We start from the raw sequence: 23,264 nt of genomic DNA on the forward strand, positions 1-23,264 counted from the left end.
ATGATGTTTATCAATCATCAGTTTAGGCTACCACAAAAAAGCACATGAGCACATTTTTAAAAGATGCAAAATAGAGATGATATTTCACAGTGCATGAATGCAACTAACATAACTCAAAATTGCTAAACATAAGACCTTTCACTCACCTTTTGACCTTACTTGCTAAAACAAAGTAGAGATGGTTCAGTTTCAGATCAGATCATGGGCAATAACACAAATAAGATAGTAGAGGTATTATCTGAGCAAACAGAGGATGCTAGAACATAAATGTTTTGTTAATTAAGTGGGCTTTGTTCTGGTACTCCCTTACAACTATGAGCATTTCATTTAATAAGATCAGATGGTTAGAATCATATACGGAGTACATGTTACTTACTAGGAGGTAATATGTGAAATAGGATAGTTAAAGAAAGTTTTAGATATAAAAATCTTCTTTCTAGATCTAATTGATGCACATGCATGATCTATTTGATATGGTAAATTCTTTTATTTTTCAACTTTAGACATTACAAAATTTTATTAGTATAAATTGTCATGACAGTCAATTTAATTAGCATGCAACTTTTTGTTCTCCTGTACGTGACAGCTACACGTTGTAGCACGTTTCGTTCCCACCTTCCATTAGCTGACGTGCAACATATTTTAATTTAGAAGATCCTCATAATTATATAATATAGCTTTAATCAAGTTAGCATCAGGCACATCACATTTGACTACATATATAACGTATTAGTGTGTAACATATTTTAGATTACCAAAATTGAAGACTCAATTAATGTGTTAGCTACTTATCCTTTTCCCGCATGTAACCTATATGTTTCTTTAGCTGACTATTGTTCAGTTGATGAAATTTTTTGGTTTTGAGTACTGTAGCACTTTCGTTTGTATTTGATAATTATTGTCTAACCATGGACTAACTAGGCTTAAAAGATTCGTTTCGTAAATTACAGGCAAACTATGCAATTAGTTATCTTTTTAATCTATATTTAGTGTTTCATGCATGTGCCGCAAGATTCGATGTGATGAAAAATCTGGAAAATTTTTTGAACTAAACAAGGCCTATGTTCCATGACTTTTTCTATATATTTATTTGTCAAAAATAAACAGAATATGTGCAATAACATTTTCATATGTAAATAGACCGGTGCACATGAAAAAAACGCTTCTTGTGCCTTGCGCTGCTACACATGGTGCGTTGTGCAACACGCGCAAACGAAAGAAAAGGAAGGGCCTTGCTCCTATGTAAAATCACGGATATGGAAGGGTCCCTTTCCAGGTGATTACGGGATTTTGGCAGTTTTTTCTTTATTTTCTTTGGTATTTGTTTATGTAATTAATTCAGAAAATCTAATAAATCAATGGTTGTGATTGTTTTAAGCCATTACCTCCTATCTAGTAGGTAATGGGAGTACCATAGCATTGCTCTAATTAAGTATTCGAGACTGTGAGCTATCAAATCAACAAATCAAGACAGGTGAATATACTAAATCCGTGCTTTGAATGGTTTAAACCAGTCATACAATGCTGCCATCAGTTCCTCTGCTAACCTCAAACTGATGAGGTCCTGCTGCCACATCAAGACTGAACTGTTGTTGCTATGCCTTAAGTTCCTGTTGCCTACAGACAGAGATATGACAAAGAGTTGCTCAAAATAAAAATCCAACGATTGAGGCCTTGTTTACTTCCCTTATGAATACTTTTTGGGACAATGTAGCACTTTTGTTTGTATATAACAATTATTATTTAATTATGGACTAACTAGACTTAAAAGATATTCGTCTCGCAAATTACAGACAAACTGTGTAATTAGTTATTTTTTAGTATAATTTAATGATTTATGCATGTGCTGCAAGATTCAATGTGACGGAAAATTTTAAATTTTTTTTGGCTTTTGGAGAAACTAAACAAGGCCTGAACAAAATCGTGCATTTGGAATAGCTTAGCTTCAAATTAAAAGAAAAGAAAATGAAGCATATTAGCCTGAGTTTGAGGTGCTACACGAACTACAAAATGATGAAAATCTTATGGAAAGGCCGTACCCACAGTATAAGTGGTAATTTTGCCTTCATTACTCCAAGAAAGGTACTTCGTCAATTCTAAATTATAAGTCGTTTTGATTTTTTCATTCATCTATTTTGCTATGTATCTAAACATATTATTATATCTAAATGCATGGATACACCAAAAAAATTAAGGTGACTTATAGTTTAGAACGGAGGAAGTATGGGACAATGAATGTTCATGAACAAATATGCAGAAAAGTACCAAAACATTATTTTTCAAAGGGTAGCCATTTTTTTATGTGTGTACAGAGGCTTCTAACGACATGTAGTCATGTAGTGATGCTAGGAGCTTTCCTTACTTCTGTGGCACGCCGGCTTGAGAATCGAAGAGGCAATTGGGATTCAACATCCAGGCATCGATAGCACAGGCATCCAACCAATGTCTGGAATCATTAATACAATACAATACAATACAAATATAAATTGATGATTAAAACATGGTTCGTACAGCATTTAATTAAAAGGCACAAGATAACGAATAGATGACACAAAAAGACTGAAATGAAATGAAACATCAAACCTTTTTAGGGGAGAGTACTATTAGAGGCTTGGAAAGAGTGGCATTTGACCATGTTCGTTTGGCTGAAAACTCATAATAGAAAGTATTGTTCGCTAATTCTTTTTGTGAGAGAAAACCACTAATAAATGACGGCTCATAAGCTAAAGTAAAGTACATAGTCACCAAATTTTCTATCTTTGGGACTCAATTTCCTTTTTCCTTCTAATGATTAGGAAATCCGGTCAATAGAAACTCTGCTCCTTAAAATCTGGCAACCATGCATTCAGGAAATTCAGAAACTGGTGACTGATTTTCTTCTAGGACTACGGCCGTTTCAATTGTACAAAGTATCTCATCATTTAAGAGCTTATTAAAATTTACTAGAATGTTTATTATCAATATTTTGTAATATCAGTACCAAATAAGACCGGATATCCCAAGTTAGGCCTCGTTCGGTTATCACCGATCCAGCCTCAGAATTAATCCTGGCCTATCTTTTTTTTAATATTTTAAATAACGCTGGAACTATTTCTGGCCAAACCAGGCCGGGAATATGGTAACCGAACGGTGCCTTATTGATTTTTAGAACCCTGAGGAGCCTACTAAGCATGATAGTTCGATAAAGAGATGGGCTAATTAAGATACATGGAAAAAAAACTTTAGAAATTAAATTAGAAAACATTCATACTTACAAGCATTGCATATTACATCTGCAAAATTCAGTAAAACAAATCGGAAGTGACATGTGAGCATCCTTCAGAATAGAGATATAACATAGTTGTTTAAGTGTATACAAGGTCTAGCTTATAGGCGCATATACCCATAAGGCGCTCTCTCTCTCTCGTCATCTCCACTAATTAATGGAGAACTTATCTTTTGTACTTTAAAAGGTTATTAGTAACATGGTTTCCAAGGTGGTTGCATAGTGAATTGAAGGTACGTATAAACTATTAGCACCTATTAGCAACTCAAAACCTGCTAATGGAATTAATATATAGTTAGCAGCTCTTGAGCTAATAATTAGCAGGTCTATTTAGATCCACTATTTGGATCTAAATAGGTCCTGGTGGCGTGGAAGCGAGGTGGCAGCTTCGGAGCCGTGTGACGTGTGAGCAAATGAAGAGGCGTGGATCAATTTTCCTTTTGCATTCTTGTCTGATGCTAACAGTTTCGATCGTTCCCCAGCTAGCGGGTCTTCTCCCGCTGTCCAGACAGACTATTAATTAGCAGGGCCGTGGATTGCCCTGCCTCGTCCTAACAACAGCTAGCTAATAAAAACCCTGAAACGATGCGACAATACAGGGGTTGTCCTGTTGGATTGAGGCCTCCTTTAGTTCCCAATTTTTTGGTTTGGTTTGGATACCGTAGCATTTTTGTTTTTATTTGATAATTATTATCTCGTGATTTAGAGGTAAATTGTATAATTAATTTTAGTTTTTTTACTATATTTAGTGTTCTATGTATGTACTGCAAGATTTGATGTGACGAAAAATCTTAATTTTTTTTTAGTTTTTGGGGTGAACTAAACAAAGGCCTGATTAACCGGAAAGGCTAGGCTCCTGAAATACGAAGGGCAGATCGAGCACAACTGTTAACACGTACCTGAGGTCTTGTTTAGTTTACCCAAAAACCAAAATTTTTTAAAAATTCCTCATTATTTCAAATCTTGCGGTATATGCATGAAGTATTAAATATAGATGAAAACAAAGGCTAATTACATAGTTTGTCTGTAAATCGCGAGACGAATCAATATTTATCAAATAAAAACGAAAATGCTACAGTGTCAAAATCCAAAAAACTTTTTGGATCTAAACAATGCCTCATTCTTATCAACACACCAATGTTAACGGCCAATCAGGCCTCCCAATGCAAAGGCTCCATCGATCATGTGAAGCGTGGCTGGACGCATGAGAAAGTCTCCACGGAATAATGGCTCCGACAGCAAAGGCAAATTTTCGTTTTGAGTGAAAATCGTAAACATGTATGTATGCGTCTGTTGCTTGTAGTGCATGGAGTGTTTGGTTTAGTAGTTAACCTCGTCGCTCATCTACCTTTGCCTGCTGCCAAATTTGAGTTGACAAAGCCGTCGTTCCCGAACCATGCAAGACAGCAGGATTAATTCGAAACATGTCAAGCTAATCCTAAATCATGCATCGAACAAAAAAAATAAAAGAGTGAGCTAGTTCGAAACAAGTACTTGGTTTATTACAGAAAATTAATGGTGAGAAACTTAAGCATGGCAACCCGGAATACGACAAGAATCGACACACAGTACATCATCAAGCCACAAAGGACAAAGTTTGTTGTGCGTCATCGTTACCAAGCGTATCACGATTGTGACTAGCAACTAGGACAGTGGGTGTTAAAGTTTAACATGTAGTAGTTTCATCTTATTTAGTAATTAGTATCTAGTCGTGGATTAATTAGTCTTAAAAAATTTGTCTCTCAAATTACTCTTCAGTTGTGTTTTTAGTTTTGTAAATAGTTTATATTTAGTACTCCATACATTTGTCCAAACATTCGATGTAACAGGGCAAACCAAACGGGGCCTGTACTAAACATAACGGATAGAAATCAAGCAAGGCCACAAAACACTGCCGTCTACACATAGCTTATGACCACTAATTAGCTTATCAGTCGAATCAGTCAGTCATTCAATAATATTTTTCTTTCATAATGAATCAGTCAACAGTACTTTCTGTCACGGTTTATCAGCCAAACGAACAAGACGATAACAAGAGTAAAATACGGCATATGAATACATGATGGTTATTGCTAAGCTTCAGCGCACCCACAATGAGTAATTCAGATTTCACCACTACAAGCTAAAACCATAGTTAAGTGACAGCGGTACGTGTGCCATAAAGCAGGCAGCAATAGCTAGCTAAGCTCGCGTGGCACTAGGATATACACATAAAATTTAAAGTCAACACTTCGCTTGGCTGAGGGATGCATACAAGAGGACGGCGATGCTATACATACATGGTTGTTTCAAAGAAAATAGAGATAGAAGATAAGTTTTATATATTTGTTTAAACCAAATAGCTCACACTTATTTTATAGTCCATAACTTACATCAGCTTTTTCACAATCCACATCTCACAGTAGCTTTTTCAGAAGCTACAATCCAACTAAACACAGCCTTATATTCTTTAATTAATTAATTATAAGAGGGGGTGAAACGGTGAGTTAGCTGGTTGGAACTAATATTTGGCCCAAAATATGACCTAGTGTTTGGTACAAGGCCCAACACATAGCGAGGTAAGTTTTGTCCAAACTTCAGATCATCAATCAAAATCCATTAAATTAAGACAAACTTAAACCTAAGAAAAACTCGCATGACCCCAGCAAAAATAACGTAAATGGGGATGCAAGGAATTGAACTTCATACATTTATCATGCTTATATTAGCGCTCTCTACGAATTGAGTAAATTAAGACAAACTTAAATCTAAGAAAACTCAGATGACCCTACCCAAAAAATATGTAAATGGAGATGCAAGGAATTGAACCCCCAAAAAATGCAAATGGAGATGCGAGGAATTGAACCCCCAAAGATGTAAATGGAGATGCAAGGAGTTGAACCCCATACTTTTATCATGTTTAGATTAACGCCCTCTACCAATTGAGCTACAACACCATTTTATATTTATTTTTGCATTATAATCAGTTTATGTTGAATTGTCAATAAAAATATAAAAGATCAATTTCCCAATTTCTGTTTTTGCACTATTAATTACTTTTTTCTTGAATGTCAAAAGATATTTGTTAAGAAGAGGAATAAAATGCATATATTATTATTTTTTATTTATTCTGCGCTGTTGATGAATTGTTTTCTCTCGAACAATAGAGGAGATTTGATAAGAAGTGAAGGAATAAAACGCATATCATTTTGTTAAGAAAAGGAATAAAATACTTGGAGAGAGGCAACAAGGCCACTCTCTCACACACACACGCAAACTAGATTAAATATAGTTTTATAATTTATTTTTCAATCAAATAACTGAAAAATAACTTTTTTTATTGGAGATGCGAGGAGTCAAAATCGAACCCGTCGTGCCTTTATCATGCATCATGCATGCATAGATAAATGCTCTAACAAAATAAGCTATTTTTGCACTATAACTATACTTAATTGTCAATATAAATAGAAGAATATATACTTTTTCCGTGAACGTGCCACCCAAGTATTTCATTAAGGAGGTGGAATTGGACAAACGTCTAGAATATATATTTTATTGCACATGCAAGCAATCGAACCCATCAGCAAGGCAAATATTCTACTCAAAATCATAAGCACGTTGCTTGTAGTTTGTAGTGCACTTAATCAGGGGAATGTACGTTTGGTTTAGTAGTTAGTGTTAGTTAACCTGGTTTCTCATCTACTTTTGACCTACCATTGAGTTCACAAAGTAAGAAGGTGTAATGTTAACCAAGGCAATGGAACTCAAACCCGCCCATCTAGTCTTTCTACCGTTAGTAATTGACTTAATGCAGCGGCCTACAAGTACTGTGTAATTTTTTTTATGGGTACAAGTACTGTGTATTTAGTGTGTACTGAAATTAATTTGAGAGGTCAAATGTAGAGGTTTGTCAAAACTAGGGATTTAACAAGTAGATGTTGGCCCATGTTTCATTAAGGCCTTGTTTAGTTCACCCCAAAAACTCAAAATTTTTCAAGATTCCCCGTCACATCGAATCTTGCGGCACATGCATGGAGCATTAAATATAAATGAAAATAAAAACTAATTACACAGTTTGCCTGTAAACCGCGAGATGAATCTTTTGAGTCTAGTTATTCTATGATTGGACAATGTTTGTCAAATAAAAACGAAAGTGATACAGTACCTCGAACCACAAGTTTTTGCAAACTAAACAAGGCCTAAGAGGGGAAGCCCTAAACCTAAGTAGAGGCCAATATAGCCTAGTCTTACTCCGTGGCCCAACATAGCAATACGTCCTTAAGTTTAGTTTACTTTTGCACCATAAAATTTATTGTTTGTGTGTTGATTGAAATAGATAGAGCAGTTTTATATTAGAGAAGAACTAAATCCGCACCTTTATCATGTTTAGATTGCCAATTGACGAGTTACACACCCAACTTTTGTTTAGTTTTGTACTATAAATTATTTTCTAGTTTTATCTACTAATATGATAAATAGAATATTTTTTTGGAGATGTGAGCCCATACATTTATCATGTTTAGATTAACGCTCTAAACATTGAGCTATATTCCCAACTTTTTTTAGTTTTGTACTATAAATTATTTATAGTTTAGTCTATCAAAATGGCAAAAAAAAAAATTTGTGATGCGAAAGAATCAACCCCAATATGATACTTTTTTGGAGATTTGAGGAAGTGAACCCAACTTTTGTTTACTTTCTAATATAAAATATTTCTGGTATCTATCATTATTATGATAAACGAATATGAAATGATTTTTTTAGAGATGTGAGGAATTGAACCCTGTACCTTTATTTATATCATATCATCATGTCATTCATGCTTAGATTAATGCTCTATTAATTGAGCTGCATCCCCAAATCTTATATAGTTATATATTATCAATATTTTATATTTTCATTATTGGTTAATAGGAAAAGAAATATAATTTATACGTATATGCAAGGAATCAAACCTGTAACTTATACCAAACTTTTGTCTTGTTTGTACAATTATTATTATTGAATTATTTGATAATATTTCATGTCCTCTTTTTTTGCACAAGTCATGTATATCAATGAGTAATAACCAAACAAGAAATGTCCAAGTAATACAGATTACTAGGAAGATTATTGTAATGCATGATTACCTTTTTTTATCTAATCCATGTGATGTGCCGACAAGGTTCTTTCTTCTATCAATACCAAACGATCGGAATGCAATTCGACATCGGAAATCGAGCCGATGGTACTCCTACCTAAAGTCTACACCTCAATAGACAGCATGGCATGTCCACTCTGAAGAAAGTGATAACATGCATGGCAAACACTATCGTTTTTTTCTCGAATACATGAGAGAGCTATGTATTATTATATTAAGAAAAAGGGTAAGAACCCTTACAACATCCAAACCAACACTCTAGTACAGGAAAATATCACCTATTAAGAACATAGGGGGGGAAAACCTAATCTGCGCTTCCTTCAATTTTTCAGTCCATAGATGTGCTCAGGCCTTTTTCTCTATAGCTATGAGGACAGAAGTGGCTAGTTTCTAAAATTTTTTAAGATTCTCCATCACATCGAATCTTTGGACGTATACATGGAGTATTAAATATAGATGAAAACAAAAACTAATTGCACAGTTTGTGTAATTGACGAGACGAATTTTTTGAAATTAGTTACTCATATATGGACAGAGTATTGCAGAATTAGCACCACAAGTCTTTGCAATAGTATCCAACAGAAGAGCCAGGAAAAGAACTGCTCAGGCCTAGTTTAGATTCAAAAAGTGTTTGGATTTTGATACTGTTGCGCTTTCATTTGTATTTGATAATTATTGTCCAACCCTAGACTAACTAGGCTTAAAATATTCGTCTTATAAATTATAGACAAACTATGCAATTAGTTATTTTTAACTATTTTTAATGATCTATGCATGTGCCGCAATATTCAATGTGATAGGGAATTTTAAAAAGTTTTCGGATTTTGGAGTGAACTAACTGTGGGAGTCATAATATCTGACCTTTATGGGATTTACTCTCTGAAGTGGGCCTGCAGCGAGAGCTTGATGATACTCATATTTGGAGGTTCTCTAGTGATGGCAAATGCTCAACAAAGTTAGCTTACGAAAACCAGTTTCATGGAATGGTGATCTTTAGCTCATGGAAGAGGATCTGAAAGACTTGGGCGCCTGGCAAAAATGCCGATTCTTCATGTGGTTGGTAATCAAAGATAGGTGTTCGACAGCCGATCGCTTAGCAAGGAGGAACCTACCTCATCCTACAGGCTGCCCACACCGTGATCAAGCTCCTGAAAACATCAATCACCTTTTACTAGAGTGCATCTTTTGCCAGGGAGTTTTGGTGGGATCTTAGCTCCAGCAGTGTTCCTGATCTCATTCGAAAAGGGCTAAATTCTCTGATCGTCCTGGGTGCTTGGACGCTGTGGCCTGTGGAACCGGATGTGTGTTTGATGGGGCCTCTTCCAGTGTCGCTAGAGCTTTGCTGTCAGCTAGTGATGAAAGTTTTTCATGGGATCAGTGGGCGTTTTTTTCCCTTTCTAAGAGTTTGCCAAATCTTACTTGGCAAATCTTGTGATTTGGCAAATGTTTAAACCATATGACAAATGCAAAAAGACTGTATCTCCAATAGTTTGCCATTTAGGTTTGGTAAAATTAAAAAACTAGACCCATTTCTAAACCACATCAACTAATTTTCATTGTCGTCTCATCTGGCCGCGCGCCGCGCGGACAATTCACAAGAACTGAAAAGAAATACTAGGTTGCTGCAATAAACAAAACAAAAATACTAGGTTGCGGAAAAAGAAGACAAAATTTCACAATACTAGCTTCATGACTGCAAAAGAAAAGGACAAGCCTAGCTTCTATCCCTAGCTGGACACACAGCCCATGCCTAGCTTCTATCCCTAGCTCGACACACAGTCCATGCATGTCCTTTGAACAAATAAGGTGCTGATCTGATAGGACGGGATGGAGGCCAGCGCCACTTTTCATCTAGCTTCTATCCCTAGGCCTTGTTTAGTTCACCTCGAAATTCAAAAACTTTTTAAGATTTCCCGTCACATCAAATCTTGTGGCACATGTATAAAGCACTAAATATAGAAGAAAACAAAAACTAACTGCATAGTTTATCTATAATTTACGAGAATAATCTTTTGAGCCTAGTTAATTTATGATTGGACAATATTTATTACAAACAAACGAGAAAATACTACAGTACCAAAATCCGAAATCTTTTTAGAACTAAACAAGGCCCTAGCTGGACAGATGGGATGGGATGGGATGGAGGCCAGCGCCACTTTTCATCTGCTCACCACGGCATGCGTGTGTTGATCTGGACAGGTGAAGATTCCTGGCGCGCGCGGGAGATGAGCCGCGCGATGGCAAGCGTAGTTCTGCGCACAAATATGCGCGTATTCAGCCAGAAAATGCCAACTCCCCAAATTATGCCAAGCCAGTTACCAAACTATTGGACAATGATTTTTCATGTTTTACCAAAACAAACAAGGATAGCAAGTGCTTTTAGCAAACTCTGGAGATGCTCTTAATAAGTGGCACATGCTATGAGCCTAACACTGCAGACAAAAACATCGGTAATAGCACGTAGTGACTCGCAATGTTGGTAACAATCAACAAACACTACAGACAGATTTAATAAACAAAAAAAGTGTCATTCTCGTCCCTGAACAATTCTTGCATCAACTGCTCAGACATCATGATCAGTTCTTCGTCCTACAGTGGTACACGGTGTAAATTATTCCCAAAAAAAGAAAACATGCAGGATCAGTACAGAAACATGATAAAAGGTTATAGCGGTCACCAAAAAAATCACATTTTGCCAAGAAAAAAAGAAACAGACGGACTACTATGCCCACTACACAAATAATTACACAATGATTATTAAAAAAATTGCACAATGGTAGTCTTTTCATAATTACATCATAATATACTTAACTTCTTTGGACAGTGGCTCTATTCATTGTCAGAATGTTCTAATGTTACATATAACGAGGCCTCCATATTCTATTCGATTCTGAAAGGTCACCATATCCTTTAGTAAGTCCGGATTAACTTTCTGTGAGGCATAGTCATCAGCAACATAACTTGACCTTGTCTCTTTCATCTCTCTACTACTGTTTCCCCTTCCGAAATTCCCAAGGTATTGCCGAACATCGCAGTTTTCAACCTTTTTTACTGGCTCATGGGTGAAAGAGAAACAAGAACTTCTGCTCCGTGGAGTGTCAAAGCCATCAGGATCATCACTGGAGATGCTCCTAATTTTCAAGCCAGCACCATTTGTGTGACTAAAGATAACACTGTCAGACACATCAGATCCAGTTGCGCTAATTGAGCACTGAGTTTGCTTGTCAGACTCCTGGGAGAAGGGGGGAAATCAAAAACGCATTCTAACAAGATGCCAAAGATAGTTCAAGGTGACAGTATCCTATAAATCTATACATCATACAGAAAGAACTAATACAGATAACCCTATAACATGAGAACAAGAGAAGGGTGACAACTATGAAGGATGATATTTTGATTTATGACAACCGATCGATGTATAACATAGTATATTAGTATATATGGTTTTCAGGATGATCCACAGCTCAGGTACTAGTTGTATATAAGCTAGGTAAGAAAAAAACATGTTTATATCCAAAATCAACTTAAGAGGTGTTTACATTTTCCCCTTTTTTCCAAAAAAAGGAGAAAATATATCGAATTTCTGAATATAATACTGAGATTTTGTGGTGCTCCCCATGATCCAGCACACTTAATTTGCTGGAGATCATATCAAGAAATAAGGATGCACAACATTTCCCAAGAATACTTCTGAGTCTCGGTACAGGGTCATACTACTGTGCATAAACATCAATCAGGAGCATATTAGAAGGACCTCAATGAGCAGACTTGAACTACAACTCCAAACACACAGAAAAATCAATTCACTAACCTCATGATGGCCATGTTGATCAGCTAGAGTGTGGGATTCTTGAAAGATTGATCTCCCTTTGTGGAAAAATCTACTATTGCTCTTTGGTGGCACATTCACAACTGAATTTGGTTGAGGATCCTCAGGTGATGAGAAATCAGTGCTATCCATTGTTGAAATTGAAACACATTCCTCAAAATAATTCATTGCCTCTTCAGCTAAATGCCTTGACACTTTCAGTCTTTCTATGCTACTCTGTAATAATCCCAAAGCAGATATAACAGTTCAGCTCAAGATTGCATATTATCAACACAAATCAATCTCTAGATGGATCATATAAATGTGTTCTATTGCTGTCTGGAATAGTAGATTCATTACCTTTCTTCTTGGCCGTTTTTTATGTGTCTCAGTAAAGTTTGGAACTGTTACTATGCCCTTCAGCATTCTGCTCAGTTCTTGTTCCCGCTGTTCTTCAACTGCCAGATCTGCCCTTAGCTTTCGAGCACGTTCATGTGACTGCAATCCAGCAGTAAAAGGTTATAATTGATGACAACATTTGACTAAAGGCATGACAGAGTTGGCGACAGTTATCAGACCTGTTTGAGTTTTAATGTATATTCTGTTATGTCAGGAGCCAGCTCAGAGGTGTCAGGATCAAACTCAAGAGGAGCTTCCAATTCCCCCCGTTGCTGGTTTGCTCCATGGTGCCATATGTCTGAAACCAGCTCAGAAGCATCTGTATCAAACTCAAGAGAAATTTCCATTTGCTCCCAGTGCTGTTTTGCTGCAATGTTCCTGGACTTAGAGTCCAGCTCAGCAGCATCTGTGTCAAAATCAATAGGGATTTCCAGAACATCTTTCTTTCCATATTCTGTGACATAATCGCTTATGTCAGAGATAAACTCAGCAGAATCTGGATCGAACTCAGGAGGAATTTCCAGAACTGGATCCACTGGTACAGTTGAATGATTCTGCTGCCAAATGGTCTATGGTCAAAGAAGAATAGTAGCATCACTAACAACTTAGCATAAGGGAATAAAATATGAATTAAAGGTCCATACAGAATATATTAGAGAAAAACAGAAAAGTTTTTTTTTTCCCAAAGATCAAAAAACAGTAAAGTAGAATTCAAAGCAAAAGCTGGAAATAAAGGCTACCTGACATTCTGACAAAGAGAAAGCAGGACTAGCCAAATATTTCTAAAAACACATTTTCAACCTGACAATATTTTATATCTTATTGAAAGAGACCATGCTGTGAACTCAGACAAACAAGTGGGCAGCATGATGGCATATGCATTGCAATAACTGTAGAAAAGGAAAATTGCATATGCGCAACATAAATGTTCAGAAGTAATCCTTTTCTCGAGTTGATAGCTTCACCAAAAAAATTGCAACGAACAATAGCTTTAACACAAGCATTCACTAATTCTTACATGCTCGAGATGGCTAGGTGAAGAAACAACAGTGCTTGATTCTGAATGGATAGTTTCATCCATTTGCCGTCCCCTCTGTGTACAATAAACACTAGTAGTCACTCCCATATTCATGTTGCAAGTAAATCCCATGTCCCGTGGCATCCATCAGCTGAACAAAGCATCAAACTACAAGAACTATTTCACCTACCGCTCCGGTTGTTGACCCCTGGGATGAACAACTTGCATCAGTTCCCCTATGCTTGCCCTGTGAGGTGTGTAAATTTATGAGAATACAAGTTCATTTGAAGTGCATATAGTTATGCCACGCAGCATATACATAAACCAGAGTAGAGATACCTCTGGAACTGAATGCCGGCTCTTCCATGACTGCAATTTCCTTGCCACATCCCTGGTTTCTGCATCGGTCTGTCAAGTGTAGCAAGACAAAAACTTCAGATTAATTGGCATTCCCTGATGTCAGTCAGGAGACAGTGCAGATTGAGTGTGAGATTAGTCTGCATATCCACACGTTATACTGCTTTGACCATAAATAGAAAGGGGAAAACATGGAAAGTTTGCAAACCCAAGATTATATCGAAAAGAGGAGAGCTTTTCTTGAGACGCAATTTCCGGGTGAAACGTGAAGCAGAGAGTAGAGAGTGACCTCAGAGCCCCGGTAGGTGCGTGCGTCGTCGGCCACCGACCGCGCCCGCGACGCCCTCCTCCCGCCGACCTCGCCAGCAGAGTCCGCCACCGACGGCGCCGAAGCGGAGTGCCGCCACCGCTGCGTCGGCGCGACGGAGGCCGACCGCGCCCTCCCTCCACCGCCTCCGCCCCCACCGCCCTTGAGCCGCGGCTCACGCCCTCTCTCCCGGCCCGCCGCATCCCCGCGGGCGGAGCTAGCACCAGTACTACCAGCAGCAGGCGCTGCCGGTCCCGGGGGCGGAGGTGGCGAGGCGGACGGGGAGGCCGCGGAGTCGAAGAGCGGGTTGGTGCGCGTGTTGGCGTAGTAGTCCCCGTGGGCGGCGCCGGGCCGGGGCGCCGCGCTGACGGAGCGCGAGCGGGTGCGCCGCGGGCACGGGGGCGGGTCGGAGCGGGTGGTGGTGGTGGCGGCGGCGGCGTCGTGGAGGGCGCGGCGCGTGGTGGACTTGAACGCCGCCGACGCCATCCGCGCGCGCGCCGGTGGTTGACCGAGTTGGTGCAGCGGGAGGCGAGGATGGAGGGAAATGCGAAAAGAATGGAGCGGCGGGAGAAGTCGAAGTGGAAGCTGAAGCTGCTGATAATGGCGGGGGGGAGGGCAGAGGTGGGTGCCGTGTCGTGTGCCTGGCTGAGGATGACCTGTGGGCCAGGTCACCGACGGCGGCGATACAGAGGAAGGGCAAAAAGGCGAAAAAAAAAATGGAGATGCGGGGGATCGAACCCCGTGCCTCTCGCATGCAAAGCGAGCGCTCTACCATTTGAGCTACATCCCCTTGTTGCAAATTTTGGTATATGGTTATTATATATTCCCATAAAACAAATGTAAACTAAAGCATAATAGTCCAGGGAACATCGTCACAAGTTTGCAGTTGCTTTCTACTATCATTGATTTCTCCGACTACAATAATAATAATGTCGTATATGTATGTAGGATCAGATGAAAATGATGCCATGGATATATAATATATGTCTTCTAACACAACTACAAAAACGATTTTCAAGCACATGATCATTTTTACTATAGAGGTGGCTCTTGATTCAGCTGCCTCCTATAAGTATAATGTCGATGTTGCTCAGGTAAGAACAAGATGTAATATGTAATATAAAAAAAATAGTGCCTATTGGTCTTAATGGGCTTAGAGTAGAGAAAAAAGGGCCAAATTAAAGTCAGAACGAGAATATGAGATAGACAAATACCCTACCAGTTGAGCTATACCCCTCAATTCTGTTCAATTTGCCACTACAAATTATTTTAAAGTTGATTTAATCTTCGAAGATAAATTAAAAATAATATTGGAGACAAATGTTGTACTAGTTTAGCTACATCCCCAATTTTGTGTAATTTACCACTACAGACTATTTTAAATTTTATTTGATCCTGAAAGATAGATTAATAAAAAAGTAATGATTGAAGATGCGAGGAGTTGAGCCATACAAACTATTTTAAATTTTATTTGATCCTAAAAGATAGATTAATAAAAAATAATGATTAGAGATGCGAGGAGTTGAACCCCGTACCTTTTTCACACATAGATAAACGCTCTACCGGTTGAGCTACATCCCTAATTTTGTGCAATTTAACACTACATGCAAACTCTTTTAATTTTATTTGATCCTAAAAAATAGATTAATAAAAAGTAATGATTGGAGATGCGAGGAGTTGAACCCCGTACCATTTTCATGCATAGATAAATGCTCTACCAGTTGAGCTACATCCCTAGTTTTGTACAATTTACCACTACAAACTGTTTTAAATTTTATTTGATCATGAAAGATAGATTAATAAAAAATAATGATTAGAGATGCGAGGAGTTGAACCCCGTACCTTTTTCACGCATAGATAAACGCTCTACCAGTTGAGCTACATCCCCAATTTTGTGCAATTTAATACTACATACAAACTCTTTTAATTTTATTTGATCCTGAAAGATAGATTAATAAAAAAGTAATGATTGGAGATGCGAGGAGTTGAACCACATACCTTTTTCATGCATAGATAAATGCTCTACCAGTTGAGCTACATCCCCAATTTTGTGCAATTTACTACTACAAACTGTTTTAAATTTTATTTGATCATGAAAGATAGATTAATAAAAAGTAATGATTAGAGATGCGAGGAGTTGAACCCCGTACCTTTTTCATGCATAGATAAATGTTCTACCAGTTTAGCTACATCCCCAATTTTAACAAATTTCCACTACAAATTATTTTAAATTTTAATTGATCCTAGAAGATAAAATTAATAAAAATACAAAAAAATAGAGATGTGAGGAGTTGAACCTAGTACCTTTTTCCTGCATAGATAAATGTTCTCCTAGTCGAGCTACATTTCCCAATTTTGATCCATTTCCAATATAATTTCTTTAAAAATTATTTGATCTTGGAAGATAGGTTAATAAAAAAACAATAATTGGCCATACAAGGAGTCGAACCCTGTGCTATTTTCATGCAAAGATACACGCTCTACCAGTTGAGCTATATCCCCAAGTTTGATCAATTTTCACTACAAATTATTTAAAAGTTTATGTGGTCTTGGATGGTAGATTAATAAAAAATTATAATTGGTAACCAATTTCCACTACAAATTCTTTTAACTTTATTTAATCTTGAAAGATAGACTAATAGAAAATAATAATTGGAGATGCGAGGAGTTGAACCCTGTACCTTTTTCATGCATAGATAAATGCTCTACTAGTTGAGCTACATCCCCAATGTTGACCAATTTCCACTACAAATTCTTTTATAACATTATTTATTATTGAAAGATAGACTAATAAAAAAATAATAATTGGAGATGCGAGGAACCTTTTACCTTTTTCATGTATAGATAAATGCTCTACTAGTTGAGCAACATCCCTAATTTTAACCAATTATCACTACAAATTGTTTTAAATTTTATTTGATTTTTAAAGATAGATTAATAAAAATAGTAATTGGAGATACGAGGAGTTAAACCCCATACGTTTTTCATGCATAGATAAATGCTGTACCAGTTGAGCTATATCCCCCTATTTTTTTCATTTTGTCACTACAAAATTATTTTAAATTTAATTTAGTCTTGGAAGATAGATTAATAAAAATAATGATGGGAGAAGCGAGGTGAATCCCGTCCCTTTTTAACTGCATAGATAAATACAATGTGTTATATGGACAAGAAACTGAATGAAGAATTTTGACTCAGAACCCGAAATGCGCCAGCACTAAGAAACAACACTTTTCTTGGAAGAGCTCGCTGTAGAGTTTTCATGTATCATACTAAACAAAATGTACGCTTGACTGAAGTATTTTAAGGAAAACAAATAGTAAGAATCCCACGTCAACTAAAAACAGTAGCTAGGGGGGAAAAAATTGGGAACCTATCCCGTTTCCACAGGACACCCAGAGAACTCACACCCACACCAGGGAGTTGTTATTTCAGATTTTTATACGCTTTCGTATAAACGTCAAACGCAGGCAACCTGGAAGGAAGAATACTTCAGAGTTTATCTGATCTGGATTGTGAATTTGTGATCAGCACAGTGTCATCAAGAACAGTCACTACTGGTACAAAATAATCTTCTGCAAAACATGTGTTACGCACAAAACTCCACTGGTTCGAGTGTTGCAGAAAGCACCTGACATTGAACATTCTGTAATGTAACCCCAAGAAACATATATATTCAATCATTTTTTTTTCTGTTCCGAATTAACTTGGTAATGGATTGATAATGCATAAATAACCCCACATTGCTATTACACATAGCTAATCAAGCACCTTGCTAGGTGGTGGTTGGAAGAATTGTACTGACCTTAGCTTTAATCTATCACCCGCGCTATAGTAGTCCTAGAGAATGGCATGTGCAAACCTTCAACTGAACATATAATATGATTGGTTGATGTTTGCATAACTCTAAGGAAACACCGTGTAAATGCATTACCGACTAAATTCTAGCTTTTTTCTCGTGGAAATATACGTCACTACTAAATAAAATGTTTTTTTGCCAACGGCCCTTTCATTGCTGGTTTTATAAAAAACATTGGTGAAAACGGGGTGATGACTTTCACCACGGTTTATAACACGAGTTGTGAACGGATGGTGACAACCGGTGACACCATCTTTCCACCGGTGCTTCCTTAGAGTGACCGATAGGTGGGGCCCACTTGCCCGTGTTTCGTCCCACGATTGGTGCCAGCTAGACGATTCTTTTCTCCCATTGGCCACAAACCCCCTCTCTCTCTCTCCCTCACTCTTCCACTTTACTCTCCCTTTTTCTCTCTCAATCTCTCCTTGTAGGTAGGCCACCGTGGCCTCCGACATGGTGACCGAGGCGCGGAATGGTGCCCCCGGTGCGCGCAGCCTCCGGCGCAGTGGCCCAGGCTAAAAACATTATATGCTTATAAGGAAAGATCTGGGCAGCTTATAGACGCAAATCCTATCTTCTTTAGCCTAATAGCTTCAAATCCATGAAGCTTTGCAATTATTTCTTCGGCTCTTTATGTGACGGGGAAGGAAAAATCAGGTAAGAGAGAGAACCGTTTCTCAAAAAATTAAGAAACATTTTGAAACTATATAAGGACTAGCAAGTGACTTAAAGAGAATCAAATAATTGAAACTGAATGATCGAAAGGACTAAAACTGATAGATAGATAGATATAGCAGAAAGACAGAATGTCATTGCATCAGTAGCTTGAAACTTACTTCAGGAGGAAATCAGTGCATCATTGTTTATATTCAATGTTTATATAAATTGTAGTAATAAACATGAAAAGGAACTAACAAATGGGAGAGGTTGGACTGAGGGCCACAATTCCAGTGTGGATTTTGATCATGACCGAGTTGTGCGTGTGCCAACTGCAGAAGGGCAGGGCAGTCATTCTCGGTGAAAGGAGCCCTTATTTCTTACAGCTCAAACCTCTTGAGCTTGGAAACTGAACTTCGCAGTCTTGGGCTTTGTATTTCTCGGACAAATACGTCCAAGATGTAGGTATGTAGTGGTATTCATGAAACATGAGCCCCCTTGACCTACAGCAAGAGAAAAATTAAGGCAGATCAATTAGAACATTAAAGTTATACAAACAATGAGAAAGCACAGATGAGTTAGCACATTATAGATTTGAAGTTACAAACAATTCATGTGACAGTTACTGATAAGTTCAAGAATGAACCTACCAGCAACGATGGCTGCAAAAGGTGAACAGTTGATCTGCTAGTGTGAAGGGCCGCACAGAGGGCCGTCATGGATGATGGATAGCGTTGACAATTTCTCGCAGGTGCTGCTGCTGACAGAGTACATAAGAAGAGGATAGAGACCATCAGAGCATAAATAAATGGCATCACTGCTGATGGAAGGCAGGTTGTTTGCAGACACAGAGAGGCAGCGGTCAAGGCCGAGGAACAGAGCTCGATCACCAAGGCTGCTCAACGGAGCAATCCCCCTCATCTGCTCAGCCGTGCCAACCTCAAACAAGGCAAACCGGCGAGGTCCATATCCCTGGCTGGATGGGATTGTCATGGGAAAAGTGGCGGAGAACAAGTAGCAGGCGCGCAGCAGACTCCACGAGGAACAAGGAATAGTTTTGAGGAAGGTCGAATCTTGGGATAGGAGCAATGTAACTGTAAGGGTCCAGGGATTGAGGATAGATCTGCAGAACCACCATCTTGCTTCTGATGACGCCATAGAGCCGGCCTTGGAAGGGGACGGCTGAGGCAAGCTGGAGGCTGTGGTGCACGACGGACCAGCACGGGGAGCCAGGCTCGGCGACGACCACACCCGCTGCGTTGAGGAACCAGACGACGACGGCGATGGAGTTCTGGGACATGCACACGGCGGCTCTCACCCAGGCGCGGGACAGCTGGTCCTTGACCATGGTCATGATGATGGGGCCGATGGGCGGGAGGTCGACGGCGACGCGGGTGAAGGGATGCAGGACGCGGACGGCGGTGGTTCCCTTGTTGAGCAGGATGAGGAGGCCGTCGGTGAAGCCGACGATGCGGTGGCCGCGGAGCTCCGGCAGGCGGACGCGGACGCACCTGCCGGTGGCGGTGCAGAGGAAGGCGACCGACCTCGCATGCGTCGGCCGCGGGCGCACGCCGTCGCCGTCGCATAGCGCGACCCAGCCGCGCGGTCGAAGACGCGCGTCACGGAGGCTAGGGTCACGCGGACTGGCCGTGGAAGCACGCCAGCACGCGCACACGGCGCGCATGGACATGTAATCCACCATGTTCGCCGCCAGTACGCGGGCCGCGATGAGTTCCGTCAGTTCCGGGGGGAGTGATGCCCAGTCACTCCGCACCTCCATCGCCGCCGCCGCCGCCGCTGCCCCAGATGAGCACTTGAAAGGACGGGCAGCGCAGGCGGCGAGCGAAGCAATGGGGGCTTCTTTGCGCTTCGTTCCAGAAACCCCCAGTCCCCCATATAAAAGAGGCGCCTTTACACGGCGTCGGCGAAGCCGTCCTCCGGCGATCCCCAGTCTAGTTACCTCATTAAAAGCAGACAAAATCCAGCGGAGCTTGCGCTTCCGGATGGAAGGAGACTGATTATCCGACAGAGGATCGCAAAACGTCGAATTGCCAGCGTCGGACGGGAGGGATAAGCGACAGGAGGCGCAGTCCCTCAGCATATAGAGAAGCCGTGGCTGGAACTCGTCTCCAACAGCAACAGGGATTGCGGTTCCGAATCGAATCGAAGAGGAAGAAGGCTATTTTCTTCTCTCGCATAGTCTAATTTTCCTCCCTTAACCATAAAACTGAATATAAACCCCTCAATTTTCAATAATACTGTTTATTTTACCTCAAAGGCTATTTTCTCTTACCGCTAGCTCCTAATTCTATCTAGCTAAATTGATCGATGGATGAACAATTGGGTTAAAGTTGTGGCGTACCTATGAAGTTAAAGACAATGTCTCGTTCGAAACCGTTTCAGTAGTGTTTTTCTCTCACAACAAATTAACCAATAGTATCATAGTTTATCAGCTACCGAATAAGGCGGAAATGCATGTTGCCAATGTCCGCCACCTGAACGCCCGTGCTGTGCTGCCGCTCCAACCAGCGCCACCGCTATCATCATTGGGACAGTAGACGCATCAATCGGTTTGGGAGAGGATAGAGATGTGAGAGATGAAAAGGCGCCACGTCAGCCATAATGATATAATAGATGGATGACGTGTGGCCACGCAAGATAAAACCAGGGAGGTACAATAAACAATACTGAAAGTTAGGGGGTGTCTGATTTTGCAGTTGAGCGAAGAAAATCAGACTAAGGTAATAATTGAGGGAAAAAATAGGGTTTTTCCCATGAAAGACCACACGCTATTTTGGAATATCCAGTCTATAGTCCATACATGTTTATGTTCATTTCATCATTGATCTAATGGCCCATTTAAGAATGGTCCCACCAGCGAGAGAGACTTTCCTCTCGAGGCTCCGAGGGTGAGAAGAGAATGCGCGATTTTTTTTAAGGCCAGTCTCAATGACCCGTTTCAATGTACTGTTTCCAAAACAAATCTGCTGACAGAGTATCAATGAAACGAACAATGAAACAACCTCCACAATGCATGAGTTTCACCTTGATGTTTCCTAGGCTGGACAAAGCATTTAATTAGTGCAAAATGATTGGATCACATGCAAGATGGTGAAACGATTTAGTCCTCAGTGGGGATTTCATCCTGTTTCACCGCGTGGGAAACAACGCCAGCGGAGTTTCACCATGGTAAAACTACTTCCTTCTCTCTCCTTTTCGTTTCATGCAAAAAGTGTAATTTTGCGGACATGGCGCTCTAATAAATATGCATGACATCCTGGTGAAACCTCCACTGAGACTGGCCTAAGGAATCTGCTTGCATTAGAACAAAAGAACATTGGGTGCAGACCTCATAATGCGAAATTATTAAACCCCTCAAAAAGCACACTACTAGAGCCATGCATACACAAACACCCTACTAGAGGCAGTTGAGCTACATCCCCAACTTTATTTAATTTGCCACTAAATTAAATAAAATTTAATCTTCAAAGATAGATTAATAAAATATAATAATTGGAGATGCCACGAGTTGAACCTGCCAGTTGAGATACATCCCCAATTGTAGTATCTGTACGAATGGGGACAATTCTTCTCTGCACTTGGGTGCAAATCACCACAACACGCTAGGGGGCCTATTCTTTCGCTGAACAAATATAAAAGGGATCCCCAATTCCAGTTGCATTTGCATGCAGCCCCGTCCAGCTCCAAAAATCGAATGCAAACAGCATGTGGTGGCAGCATGCATTGCAAATGTAAGCAGTGGTATGCAGTTCGTTCATTCCCCATGTTACTTGTTGCTACACCCATGCCATATGCCATCTACCGCTGTGGTCCAAGAGCAAAACAGCCAAGAATTGAATGAACTGACAACGTCTGAACTTTCAATGATTGGATCACAGACGAGCTAAGCTAGCAAAGAAAGAAGAAGCTAGAAAAGCTTTGCAATGCAACTAGCCGACGACTGGATCGATATAAAGCCGGCCGCGGCCGGCCGGTCAAAGCTGTGGGGACTAAGAGACAGATGGTCCTTGGCCAACTCCTCTTTCCATGTGGAGGCGCATATATGCACTTGTAGCAGTTCATTAGTTGGCAGTGCTTTGTTTACTACTCTAAATAAATAAATTGGATCCGTAACAGCATTTTCACAAAGGTATATGTATATATATACACACACACACTAGCAGATGTTCCCGTGCATTACAACGGGAGATTAAATTCTTATTATTTACCTAAAAACTCATGTCAAGAGAGTTGAAAAAGGTTGGTTTGTCTACACATATCATCCAGAGCTCTTGCTTGCGCTTGAAATTACTGTGCTCCTATTGGGTCATTGCACTTGTTTAGTATTAGCAACCAAGTGAAAATTAGTATTAGGTGTTACGCTAAATTTGAACCACAGACGATGTACCTGAGCTATGAGTTGGCGCCCTGATTCAATCGGCACTTGGAGCCAAGTGTGCCCATTACTGATGCGA

The 23,264-nt window shown here is 39.6% G+C and overlaps 2 protein-coding genes and 1 non-coding gene across 5 annotated transcripts; all 3 read right to left on the reverse strand.

The window, feature by feature from the left end:
- LOC110435372 lies at positions 10,892-14,865 on the reverse strand. 3 transcript variants are annotated; one of them, XM_021460868.1, is made up of 8 exons: positions 14,256-14,865; positions 13,949-14,017; positions 13,800-13,856; positions 13,610-13,684; positions 12,771-13,148; positions 12,553-12,690; positions 12,196-12,429; positions 10,892-11,616 (listed from the first exon to the last, which is right to left on the reverse strand). In XM_021460868.1, the coding sequence occupies exons 1-8, from the start codon at positions 14,757-14,759 to the stop codon at positions 11,224-11,226; spliced, it is 1,848 nt and encodes a 615-aa protein (XP_021316543.1). In that variant the 5' UTR covers positions 14,760-14,865; the 3' UTR covers positions 10,892-11,223. The 3 variants fall into 3 exon arrangements, with proteins under 3 accessions (XP_021316543.1, XP_021316544.1, XP_021316542.1); XM_021460869.1 differs by having other exon boundaries at positions 12,771-13,145; positions 14,256-14,864; XM_021460867.1 differs by having other exon boundaries at positions 12,771-13,160; positions 14,256-14,864.
- TRNAA-UGC lies at positions 14,991-15,063 on the reverse strand. Its single transcript has one exon. It is a non-coding gene; the product is annotated as a tRNA-Ala (tRNA).
- Positions 18,969-21,284, reverse strand: LOC8083052. The gene is made up of 2 exons (XM_002450150.2): positions 19,440-21,284; positions 18,969-19,292 (listed from the first exon to the last, which is right to left on the reverse strand). Exon 1 carries the CDS (start codon positions 20,888-20,890, stop codon positions 19,730-19,732), a length of 1,161 nt encoding a protein of 386 aa, XP_002450195.1. The 5' UTR covers positions 20,891-21,284; the 3' UTR covers positions 18,969-19,292; positions 19,440-19,729.

This window comes from Sorghum bicolor, chromosome 5 (genome assembly GCF_000003195.3).
Source record: "Sorghum bicolor cultivar BTx623 chromosome 5, Sorghum_bicolor_NCBIv3, whole genome shotgun sequence".
Classification (NCBI taxonomy): domain Eukaryota; kingdom Viridiplantae; phylum Streptophyta; class Magnoliopsida; order Poales; family Poaceae; genus Sorghum; species Sorghum bicolor.

Bases quoted from the DNA above. Each gene is read 5' to 3' on its own strand.
- LOC110435372 (XM_021460867.1), bottom strand. From the start codon at position 14,759: ATGGCGTCGGCGGCGTTCAAGTCCACCACGCGCCGCGCCCTCCACGAC. The intron at 14,018-14,255 runs GTCACTCTCTAC...TACACTTGACAG, and splicing joins GCACCTACCGGGGCTCTGAG to ACCGATGCAGAAACCAGGGA. The intron at 12,691-12,770 runs GTCTGATAACTG...GCTGGATTGCAG, and splicing joins ATACATTAAAACTCAAACAG to TCACATGAACGTGCTCGAAA.
- LOC8083052 (XM_002450150.2), bottom strand. From the start codon at position 20,890: ATGCTGAGGGACTGCGCCTCCTGTCGCTTATCCCTCCCGTCCGACGCT.